The sequence below is a fragment of the Lissotriton helveticus genome, chromosome 10, assembly GCF_964261635.1.
Source record: "Lissotriton helveticus chromosome 10, aLisHel1.1, whole genome shotgun sequence".
Taxonomy (NCBI): Eukaryota; Metazoa; Chordata; class Amphibia; order Caudata; family Salamandridae; genus Lissotriton; species Lissotriton helveticus.
Genome location: NC_136071.1, coordinates 175954469 through 175966873, shown reverse-complemented (window position 1 = coordinate 175966873; position 12405 = coordinate 175954469). Strand labels below are relative to the sequence as shown.

The 12405-nt window shown below is 49.3% G+C and overlaps 1 protein-coding gene across 3 annotated transcripts in view; it reads left to right on the top strand.

Annotated features, from left to right (window-relative positions):
• Nucleotides 1-12405, top strand: part of FBXL18 (F-box and leucine rich repeat protein 18) — a 230587-nt gene that overhangs the window by 44702 nt on the left and 173480 nt on the right. For all 3 annotated transcript variants that reach the window (XM_078665025.1, XM_078665024.1, XM_078665023.1), the window contains exon 3: nt 3945-5500. In XM_078665025.1, coding sequence (XP_078521151.1) covers nt 3945-5500 — 1556 coding nt within the window. The remainder of the gene's footprint in view (nt 1-3944; nt 5501-12405) is intronic.

Sequence of the window (12405 nt, the reverse complement as noted above, 5' to 3'; positions counted from 1 at the left end):
GCATTAAGGAGGGAAATCGGTCTATAGGAGCCGCAATCCTCTGGGGGCTTGCCAGGTTTCGGGATCGCCACTATGGTGGCCAGGCACTGATCAGGTGGCAAGTGTCCTCGGTCAAAACTGTCTACGTACATATTGAGTAGCGGCGTTGCGAGCGTTTCGGACATGGTCTTGTACCACTCAATCGGGATTCCGTTGGGGCCCATGGCTTTTCCCGGGTGCAACGCCGCAATAGCCGATGCTATCTCCTCGGCCGACAAATCTGACTCAAGGTCCTCCACGCTATTCTGCAGTAGTGTGCGGGTGGGCACTCCCACGAGCGCCGTCTCCGCCATTTCCCGGGTAACCTCTACGTCAGAGGTATACACCGCTTGGAAGTGATCAGCAAGGAGTTCAACTATCCGTGCCGGGCGGGTGTGCATCCCCCCCACAGAGTCCTTCATTTGCAAGATAGTCCTCTGTCCCTCCCGCTTTTTCTCTAGCCAGGCTAGGAGTTTACTTGCCTTGTCCCCTACGTCATAGATCCTATTGGTAACGGCCGTCATGTGTTCAAGCACTCTACCACGTAGAAAATCAGTATGACGTTGCTGACACAGCCTTAGTGCATGGAGCGTGTCCCCGGTCGGGTCAGCCATATGGACTTCATTTGCCTCGGCTAGTCTGCCCTCTAGGTCTAGTAGTTCCCTCTTCTGGGAGCGCTTATAACTCGTTATTGTGGAGATGGCTTGGCCTCGGAGGACCGTTTTATATGCTTCCCATAGGACCGATGGGGATGAGACCGAGCCAGTATTCTCCGTGAGGTAGCATGTTGTTGCCGCTTTAAGAGCCTTGGTCACCTGTGGGACCCTAAGGAATCCCGGGTATATCGGGTATATGCGTTCTTGGGACCGTTCCGGGCTGGAAAGGGTGAGCGTCAACGGGGAGTGGTCCGAGACACCCCTCGGTTTAATTTGTACATCTTCAACCGTGAACCGCCCATGCCCCGGTGCCAGGAAATAGTCGATTCGTGATAGACTGTCGTGGACCGCTGAGTGGTAGGTGTAGTGCCGGTCAGTCGGGTGTAATCGCCTCCAAAGATCTATCAGGCCTTGTGCCTCTAGGAAGTCATGCAGCCGGGAGGGCCCTGGGGCCTGCTTTCGTGTCGGGAACCTATCTAGTGTGTTATGTGCCACTGCATTGAAATCCCCCCCTACAATGAGGTCCCCGTCTGGGAGTTCCAACAGAAATTTTCCAAGCTCTGGGAGAACCACCGTGTGTAGTGCCGGTGGAATGTATACTGAAACTATATTCAACTGTCTCCCTTCCCATTGTCCGAGCGCTGCTGCGAAACGGCCCTGTGTATCTACCTTTGTGGACTGAAGTATAAAACGGGAGGATCTATGCATCAGTATTCCCGTCCCACGGGATCCCCTTGTAAATTCCGAATGAGCGATCATACGGTAGCCCTTCCTGTCTAAGGCGTGTGTGGCTGTACCTGTGAGATGTGTCTCCTGCAGCAGGACTAGGGCTGGGTTAGACCTTTTTATACTGTGGAGCACCAATCCTCGTTTGACCTTGTCCCCCAGACCTCTCACGTTCCAGGACATAAGTTGCAGAGGTGTCATGTGCCCCACCCCGCTCACCCCCCTCCCGACGTCACTCCGTGTGGTGTGTGTCATGGCATCTGTGGTTGAGAAAGTCTATGTACAATAGCAATTGCGATCTAAAAACTCGACATGAGCCCGCCATAGGTAATGCGTATGCCTCATCGTTCCAATCTACACCTGCAAAGTAACTCGAAACAATCAAAACCCCCCCTCTCCCAACTCCCCCCCACCCTGCCCCCCTGCTCAACGGACTCCAAACTGTCCGCCCCCCCAACTCAGTAGAGTGCCTGAACCCATCCCCAAACATAGTACTTGCGCGCTGGGGTGAGGGACCCTCCGGAGTCAGCGGCCCCTCCTCTCAGTCACGGAGGCCCTCCGCCCAGTATCCACGGCGGCACGCCCGGGCAGCGTCACAAGTGTTCCCCAATGGCAGTTGGTAGCGATCACAGGTCTGCCATTTCTTCCCCTTCCTGAAGGTCGTGCAAAGGCGAGCGTTGACTCAGTTCCTCCCCAGACATTTGGGAGCTTCGTTGTGCCTTTCCGGTTCGGTGTCCGGTCGGTCTATTGGAACGGCGTGGCCGCGCTGCTGTTCTCCACCCCTCCAACCAATCCCGCGCAGAATCCGGGGTCTCGAAAAACCATGTCTTACCATCTGCTACCACCCTGAGCTTGGCCGGAAAGAGCATCGAGTAAGGCAGTTCTCTGGCCCTGAGTTCTTTTTTCACCTCAAAGAAGGTTCTTCTCCTCCGTGCCACCTCCGCCGTATAGTCCGGAAAGAACGCCAGTGTGGAGTTTTGGATGCGAACTGGTGGTGATTTCCGCGCCGTCTGCAAAATCGCATCTCTGTCTCTAAAGTTGAGGAGGCGCGCTATGACTGGCCGTGGGTTCGCCCCTTGTTTCGGGCGGCCTCCTGGTACCCGGTGTGCCCTTTCCACAGAGAAAAAGTCCGAAAGACCCTTCGGCCTCAATTGTTGTTTAATCAGCTCCTCGACGTAGAGGTCCATGGCTCCCGTGCCCTCCGACTCCGGAATCCCAATAATACGGATGTTATTCCGCCTGGAGCGTCCCTCTTGATCGTCCAGTTTATCACGTAGGTCCTTGTTCTCCTTCGTGATCCGCTCCATGTTGACCTGCAGCTCCGAGACATCCTCCACCAAAGAATTAGTTACTATCTCCATCGACTGCACTTTCTCAGAGATTTTATGGAGATCTGCTCGCAGGAGTGTGATATCAGTCGATATTGTTCCAACCGTCACCTGCACCTGAGCCAGGGCCTTCATGACGTCATCTATCGTCGCCTTCTTGCCCCCCGTCGACTCCACCGTTTTGCCCTGTATCGATTTCGCATCAGGCGAAGAGGAGGGGGCTCTATCATAGGCAAATTTTTCCAGCCGGGCCTGTGCGGCTCCTCCTTTCGATCCCTTCCCGGCCATCTCAGTGGCGACCCCTGTCCCGGCACTCGGGGGAAGAGCTTGGTGGACAATGTCACAACAGACACTCAGGCCAAAGGGAGGTCACCCCCACGTAGATCACTCCTGAATTGCGTGTGGCGCACTAACACAGCTACAGTACCAAGGAGCCAGCAGTATGTGCAGCCTCTATATGGAGGCGGCTAAGGCAGGGCGTAAAGAATCAGTGAACCCCCCGGGATATTCAGGTCAGTTCTCCCTCAGCATTCAGAACCTGTAGTGTTGTGGGTAAACTTCGCGGGCCTTTGTGCGCCACAATTGGGACCTTCGCTATGTCACCACAGTCCACTGAAACGGTGCCGGGCAGTTCGCCACACCCCGCGCAGTGCGAAGCGTGGTGCCCGCTCCAGTAGGCAGTGCAAGGGTACAGGTGAAGTCTCGCGGAGTGAATAATATGCGGGGCACCCAGCCTGCCAGTCCGGGCCCAAAGGGCTGCGTGCTATTCTCAATTATCAGAAATATTCAGCCGGCCGTGCGAGGCCTCTCACTCTCGCGTCCCCACCTGGCAAGCCGTCTCACCTCGGCTCCTCCTCTCACCGGTGGTTCCTGGCTCCGACGTGCAGCCCTCGCGGGCCGAGCAGTGTCCGGACCTCTTAGCAGCTCACATTCTCCTGTCCTTTGGTTCCATGTCCAAGTTAAGTATTGAGATAGGTGGCAATGACTTCTTCTGCATTTTCCCTCTGGTGATAATGACCAATGTTCCCTTGGTAAGTACAAGGCTCTGCACAAGTGATCTGCCAAGGATTTAAACAGCATAAAATTGGCAGTAGTCTCTCCCACCCTATCGGCAATAGCTACAAATGCAAAATAACACATGCCTCGATCTGAAAACATTAGTAAGCCCTTCACTGTATGACTGTTTAACATAATTCTTTTTCTGTGTGTACTGCAGGCCAGTGATGACAAAGTGAAGCAACTGCTGGTTGAGATTGGGAAAGGGCTGCACGTACTGGATTTGAGTGGCTGCTACTGGCTATCAAGTCGAACCATTGACCTTGTTGCACGATGCAAGGACTTGGTGAAACTGAACTTGTCTGGATGCCACTTGACTTCTATCCGCCTTTCCAAGATGCTGTCATGCCTTCAACAGCTGAGGTCACTAGCCATTGATGTGAATCCAGGATTCGATGCGGGTCAGTTAAGCAGCGAGTGCAAAGATACGCTAAGCCGTGTTTTAGAGCTGAAACAGACACTGTTCACGCCATCGTATGGGGTCGTGCCCTGTTGTACAAGTCTTGAAAAGCTTCTATTGTACTTTGAAATCCTGGACAGGACGCGGGAGGGTACTTTGCTGTCTGGTCAGCTAATGGTTGGCCAAAGCAATGTACCCCACTACCAGAACCTTCGCCTTTTTTATGCAAGGCTTGCCCCAGGAAGTGTTAATCAAGAGGTGGTCAGGCTGTATCTGGCGGTGCTGAGTGACCGGACTCCAGAAAATCTGCGTGCATTCCTCATCTCTGTGCCAGGCAGTCTAGCAGAAAATGGAGCTACTAAGAACCTTTTGGACTCGATGGCTAGGAACGTTTCCTTGGATGCTTTGCAATTGCCTAAATCTTGGATTAATGGCTCATCTCTGCTTCAGCAGCTGAAGTTCATCAATCCCGTCTACTTCAGCTTCAGCCGTTGTACTCTTTCTGGAGGGCAGTTAATTCAAAGGGTGATTAATGGGGGCAAAGACTGTAAAAGCTTGGTGAGCCTTGACCTCAGTGGGTGTGTTCACTGTTTAACACCAGATACTTTGTTCCGGAAAGCAGAGGATGATATTGACAGCAGCATTCTGGAAGCTCTAGTTACAACTTGCTGTAATCTGAAACATTTAAATCTTTCTTCTGCTCATCATCATAGTTCCGAAAACTCAGGAAAGCACTTGTGTCAGGTTCTGGCACACCTCCGGCATCTCCGGTCCTTGGCCTTGCCAGTTTGCGCTGTTGCAGACAGCTCTAGAAACTCAGAAAAAAACTCTGTCCAGACTGCATCTCCAACTGTGGCTAATGCTGTGCCTCGAGGATTTGGAAAGAAAGTTCGAATTGGGGTGCAGACATACCCCAGGAATGTTCCTGAGCAAGACCATGTTTTTTCTTCTAACTGTTTCTGGAGTTTTCTGGGGGACAGCCCATTTCTTGAAAGCCTGGAATTAATTGGGTCAAGTTTCTCTTCTGCTATGCCAAGGAATGAGCGAGCCATTCGCAACTCTTTACCACCTTGCAGCCGAGCACACAAGGTCAGTGATGCAGAGGTGGCAGCAATCAGCCAGCTGACCTTTTTGCAAAGCCTCACTTTGGCACAAATGCCCGGAATTCTTACAGGCTCTGGACTCATCAGCATTGGTTTGAAATGCCAGAAACTCCAGGTGCTATCCTTGGCCAATCTTGGCATGATGGGAAAAGTGGTCTATATGTCTTCTTTTTGTGAAATGTTGAAGCACTGCAAGCAGCTTAAAGATCTCAGGTGAGACTTCAATATTGCTGTGTTTGAATTGTGCCCCTGCCATGTCTGGTTTTGTAGCGGGGACTGCAGTAAACCCTGAAGAAAGGAAAAATGACTGCTTCAAAGAATAACGTGATTGTAAGAAAGACATTGCAAAACGATGGAAAAGGGAATGTGGTAGTATGAGATCTAGCTAAAAGGCTTAGAGGGCAGTTTGAAGAGTTAAAGAACATACATGATGTAGATGAAAAGGGAACTTTACACTTTTGATGGCGAGTAAGCCGAGGATATAGAAGAGGTAGAGAAAGGTCGCATTGATGAACTGAGTGCAAAATGTAGATGAAACCAACAAAAGGGTGAGAAGATATCAAAAGAGTTGTTAAGCATTTGTGAAGAAAGTAAAGTGGGATATTTGTTAGAATAATTATTTAATCAAAATATGTACTTCCAGCGGGTGCTTGAAAAAAACGAAAAATGTGATGTATCCTGGCTAGATAAATACAGAGTTGCCTTGCATAGCATCATATTGGTATAATCCTAGGACCTAAAAGTGGTTCAGTAAATGATTCCACAAAAATGACAAGATATTTTTATTAAGTTTTATTTACAGTTGCTCCCAAATCTTAATTCGGCAAAGACGCACAACTTTTAAAACAGGCAAATGTTTAGCTTCAAATACAAAGTAGTTGAAAGTGAAAGAATATGTTTGAGTATATTATATATGTTGCTGTTTGTTTGACGCCCCTGAAAAATTGTTCGTCTTGAATAAGGAAATGTATGCTTCAGATGTATAACAGATGTGGATTTCTGTCCCAGTGCAACAGATTCATAAGTGTATTGTATATTATGTAAACTAAAAATATTTTCATAAACAGAGACCATATGTGGAATTCAGCTTGGGTGCCCTTCTCCCTTTTTATTATATGAATTGAGCCATAGGCTGTCATAATCAGAATGAGATTGGTTATTGGTGCCATTTGCAAAACATTTCATTGTATAAAAATATATTCAGATAGTGTTGTATTGTATTTCAAAGCAGATAAGGAGAATTAATGAATAACATTTTAAAGGTTGATGAATTTATCCAATTGATAAAAAGCTATATTAAGACTCAAATAACTGATAAAGAAAATGTGCCTAGCCTACTGAAGGTAAGTCTCAATTCTATTAAGGACACAGAGGCGAGGATTATGCTTTCCTTCTTCACTTTAATCACAAATCATCAAACACAGCAGCCATTAAAGCATTACCAAATTACTTTTCCGATGAAGACCAGGGAAAACAAACTCAAAGTTTATGTCCTTCTTTAATCGGGTCTCCACATAGTCCTCTGGCTCTGCCCACTCTTCCTCTTTCTTTGCATGAATCACTCCACCAGGTCCTTTTCATGCATCCTGTTTCTCTCCATTATATCCTGCAATGAGATATTGCATCAGTGACCGTTCAACAACCTCTTCTTTGGCAAAACATCTTTGTTTAAGGGGAAAACAGCAACCTTGTATATACCAACATCTTCCTTTGAGAGGCAAACACCAAACAGTGTAATAGGTAGGTGGAACCATTTTACTTATGAAACATGATCACAACAAACTTCATGAAGGTTAAACCAAAGTACTTACTCCAGAACGGTGTGGGATCGCTTTTCTTTGGGCGCTGGGTAGATTATTCCTCGCCTCCGCGTCCTTAATAGAATTGAAACTTACCTTCACTAGGCTAGGAAAATTTTCATTATGTCCGGATCGGAAGCGAGGATTATGCTAGTTCAAAGCTTACTCGCCACCAATTGGGCTATATCCTCCACTGACTTAAAGTAGAATCTCTTAATAGTAGAGTCCGAAGACCAGTCTGCGGCACTCATGAGATCTCCCATCATTCATCCAGACAAGAATCTTTCAGAGCCATTGCTCCTCTTGTTGCATGTGCTCCAAACATGTTGGTAACTATGCTAGCTTGTTGCATCACCCAACAGGCTATAGTCTGGGGAAAATACCGCCTTGTACGGTTTTCTCAATGCAGTGAGAAGTTGCCTCTCCCCTGGAGGTCGAACCTCTTCAGTCATTTGCTCATATGTTTTGAGACATTGCACCACGCATAGCTTGGGAGATTCTGCATAAGCTGGATAGGAAATTGTGTGAGTATTGTACGTTGTACACCTGCTGACTGTGAACACCACCCCTTCTGGGGAGAACACACGGGCCGTTAGATCCAAAGCTTGTACGCCGACACTCTCTTGCATGATACAAGACAAAGTAATATTGCCAACTTGGCTGAGAGTTCTTTCTGAGATAGAAATCGAGTCGGTTGCTATGGCCAGAAAAGGTTGAGGACTAGGTTAATGTCCCAAAATGCTGCATAGAGCGGTCTGGGTGGAAGGGAAAGCCGAATCCCCCCCTAATCAACCTGCAAAGAAAGGGTGCTCGCCCACAGCCACCCGTCTACTGGGGTATGTCCCGCTGAAATCTTAGAGCGGAAAGTGTTAATTGATCGATACGCTAGCCCTTCTTCTGCAAGGCTTGACCAGAAATTGAGCACCTGCACTACATCACCTTCCACGGGATTTACGTCCCGTCGCAGACACTAACGTACCCATCTCGTCCAGGATGAACAGTAACTTTTGGTAGTACTGTCAGCTCAGGCCTTGACAAAGAGGAACTCGGCAAGGTGCGAAAGGCCTGGGAGTGTTGTCTGTACTCTGCTTCAACATCAGTGATAAAGATCCCTCATCCACCAATCTGTGCGGTTCGAGAGCCGGATACAGCAGAATGTGAGGAAAGTGGGGTAGTTGGTTTGGAGAATCCCAGAAAAGTTCCAGAAGAACTGGAAACCACACTTGAGACGTCCATATGGGTGTAATCATGATCACCTCCGCTTGCTGCCTGCATACTTGAGCTGATGCCTGGGTGATCATTTAGAAGGGGGGGAAGCATAGCCCTTCTCCTGACTCCAATCTTGGAAGAATGCATCCTTCGCCTCTGCTTCAGGGTTTGGCCTCCAGCTGAAGTACCATGGCAACTGGCAAGATGCGAACAGGTCGATTGAGAATGGACCTCATTTGTTGACCAGCTTGCGAAAGATGTGAGGGTCCAGCTTCCATAGGCTCGAGTCCCAAAAGTGCCGGGAATGCCAGTTCGCTATCTGGTTTGCCTGGCCCGGGAGGTATTCCACCGTGAGAGAGACACGAATCTCCAGGCAGAAAGTCCAGAATTCTTTCGCCATATCTGCCAGGGACGCAATACCTGGTGTCCCCCAGGTGGTTGAGACATTGTCCATCTTCAGGAGGAACGAAGATGGAATCCTGTCTTTTGTCCAACACTGAACAACAAACGACTCTGCCAGGAGCTCCAAACCATTTATATGTAAGTGCTGTTTGAGTGGTGACCAGCTTCCTCCGGGTGGAGAAATCCTCACACATTGCTCCCCTGCCGGACCTGCTGCAGTCAGATTTTTTTCACCAAATTGGGAGCGAAACCGAAGATTGCTCTCTCGTTCCAGGCCTCCATATGGGTGAGCCATCATTCTATCTCCTCTTTGGCTTCGCTTGACAGTGGAACCGACTGCAAATAGGTTAGATCCTGTCACAGTGGTGCGCTTTGAGGTGCTGCAGGGCTCGATAATGCAGAGGACCAGGAAAAAGTGCCTGGATCGATGAGGAGAGGAGTCTGACTAAGTGGGCAATCTGTCTGAGTGACGTGTGAGGCGTGGCCTATGTCTGACGGAGTTAGTGCCTGATCTTGGCCATCTTTCGAGATCGGAAGATTCATGGATGCCGATGTGGAATCTATGACGAAACTTAGGAAGGTTGTTCTGTGAGCCAGGGTAAGAAAAGACAACTTTCCGTTGATTACGAATCCGAGGCTTTGCCAAAGGTGTATTGCCCTCTGAAAGTGTGTTATCAGTTTCTTGAGCCATTGGGGCCAGAGGAGCATGTCGCCTAGGTACACGATGAGCTGAATTCCCTGTACTCTGAGGAATTCCACGGACGGCTTGAGGACCTTCATAAAGCACCAGGGTGCTGATGAAAAGCCGGAAGGAAGGTGACTAACTCGAAGGTCTGAGATTTCCAAATGTTATGTTATGTTCTGTTAAAATACTTGTATAGTGCATGGCTGCCCCAGCATCAAGGCGTCCCAGTGCTGAAGCAGAACATTGAGTGAGGAGGCAGGGCAGGAAAATTAGCACTGGGATAAGAGCCAGGTCTTCACCAGCCTTCTGAGGGTCAGGTGATCAGTTCCACTATGAGGCAGGAGCCAACCGCTTAAAAAATCGACCACCCGATCTGACCCTTCGTATTCGTGGGATTCTGGCAAGGAGCACGTCTGCCGAGCTCAGCGCTCACGTGGGTTTATAGTAGGAGCATAGATCGCTCAGGATTTCTGGGCCGATGCCTGTGAGAATCTTATGCATGATACATAACGCTTTAAAACAAACTCTTTGTTCAAAGGGTAGCCAGTGTAGGTGGTGGAGGAGGTTGGAGACATGACAGTGTTTAGGGAGGGCAAAAATAGCGCGGTCTGCGTGTCCTGGACACGCTGCAGTCCTTTGATCACAGATTTATTGAAACCCAGAAGTAACACGTTACAATAGTTCAATCTGGCCAGGATGGAGGCTTGGATGATCAGCTGACTCGTTTGAGAGTAAAAAAAAAACAAGTATAGGCTTTAGACCTCGCAGCAGTCTGAAGCATTTCCCAGGCACAGATTTGGCATGCACCTCCAAAGTGAGTTCTTTATCCATCATAATGCCCAAGTTTTTCACCCCATGTTTGGGTGCGGGGGGCACTCCGAGTGCTGGAGGCCACCATTCACTGTTCCTTCTGGTAGGCAAGGACTCTCATCTCTGGATCTAGGATTTGGCTGAATTTGACTGCAAATAATTAGCAGTCATCCACTCCAAGATGGCCATTAAATCTTCTTTGAATTTTGGCGCGTCCAGGGCTGGGATTGTTGGAAAAAGTGATCACCAGCTGGGTGTCATCTGCATATGACACCAGGGAGATGCCCTGGGCCTTGGCCTTCAGCACCAGTGGTATCACGTAGAAATTAAACAAGATCGGGCTCAATGCTGACCCCTGAAGAACACCGCAGCATAGTGGGTGTGTGCGAGAGAAGAAAGACGGGGCAGTTACTTGGAATGTTCGATCTGCCAAGAAAGACGAGAACCAGGAAAGGGCTTTATTGTTCACCCCGATCTCCCCCGGGCGATGGAGCAGGATTTTGTGGGAGACCATGTCGACAGCCGCACTCAGATCCAGCAGAACTAATGCTGTAGTTCTGCCGGCATCCGAGGCGGTCCGCAGCTGTTCTATGACCATCAGCAGAGCAGCCTTGGTGCTATGCCGGGGGCAGAACCCATTCTGGGATGTGTTTCTAGTATTGAATGATGAGCTGCAGAAACCGGCAATGACGGTTGAACACCGGCAATGCTAGGTATGCGTCCTTCAGGTCCAGACGCATTATCCAGTCTGATAGGAGCAAGACGTCCCTGAATAGATGAATGCCTTTCATTTTGAAGTGGCGGTACACCAGCCAGTCGTTGAAGTTGAGGAGGTTGATCACAGGCTATTGGTCCCCATCGGACTTATGGAATAGAAAACCATTGAGATGCACAACCAATTGACAGATTGTGCTTTTCTGAAGGAGGTCTTGGACCTTCTTGTCTATGAGCGCTGCGTCACAGGAGGAAAAACAAATGGGATGTGGATGGGAAGCCTGATGAGGGGTACTGGAAAATTCTATGTGGAACACTTGCAATGTCTGTAAGACCAAGTGTCTGAAGTAATTGCTGCCTAGACCGGAAGAAAGAGTGCCAGCCCCCCCACTCTTATGTGAGTGGACAGAAAGACACTTACAGTTTACAGCATTGCTATTTGTTTGTCCTTTGAAAGCTCCAGGACCACAGAAGCATTGTCCTCTTGTCTGGTAGAAATTCGTAAAGTGCGGGTTGGTCTGCTACTGGCCTCATATGGAGTATTCTTCCCTGGGAGATGGTGGGTATGAGAAGGGACCAGTAGAGTGGCCTCTGCCTCGACTGACCCCTTGGTAAACACACTTTGGGGGTCTACCTTGATCAAAAGGGAGAGGCGCCACTTTGTGGACAGCGGTCAATTTGCATTCCCCATAAACACAATTTCTCGCTTGGCCCAGTTGGAAAGGACGTCCGCTGCGATGAGGGAACCCGATGCCTGGCCTTCTCTGCCATATCTAATATTTTAGTTGTAGGGCCTATGATGTCCAGCGGTTTGTCCTGGCATTAATGCCACTATCTAGCTATGCCTTTCTTTGTGACTTTAATAAACTTTGCGAGAAACCTGGCCATCTTAGCATCAATGTCCAGGATGAGGGCTACCTTCCTTTTCAGGTTAGGGCGAGTGCACTCCACTTTAATGCTGTGGCGAGCCACCTTTTCTAAAGGCTTGCACAGCCACTGCGCCACGTGGCTAACCACTTTTTCAGGTGGGACCCATTCTGCGAACCTCGGATAGATAATATCGATCGGGTCCAGCATATCCAAGGCCCTCTGTGGTGCAGAAACGGGATCTGAAGCTGGGCGCCGGGATCTGGAGGAGCCAGCCTCTTCATCCGTACCGGGGAGTCACAGAAGAATGTACGTTTTTAGAAAGCTGGGAGGGAGCCCAGATTATGTGGGTGGCCAGAGGCACATAAGATGGGCTAGAGCTTTGGTGACACAGACACCCTTGGATATTGAGGGTAATAAGCTGCCTGGGACGGTTATTTATGGGCTTGTTAGGCCATACCACAGGTACAGACCCCACAGGGCATCAAACGCTGTAATACAGACCCCCACTAGGGCATCAAGGATCACAAAACGGGAAAATACCGACCCAGCACTGGACTGGGTGTCACTCTGAGCAGCGAGGCAAGTATCGGTCACTTTCAGGCTCCAACAGCACATGCGCTGTAGTCCGA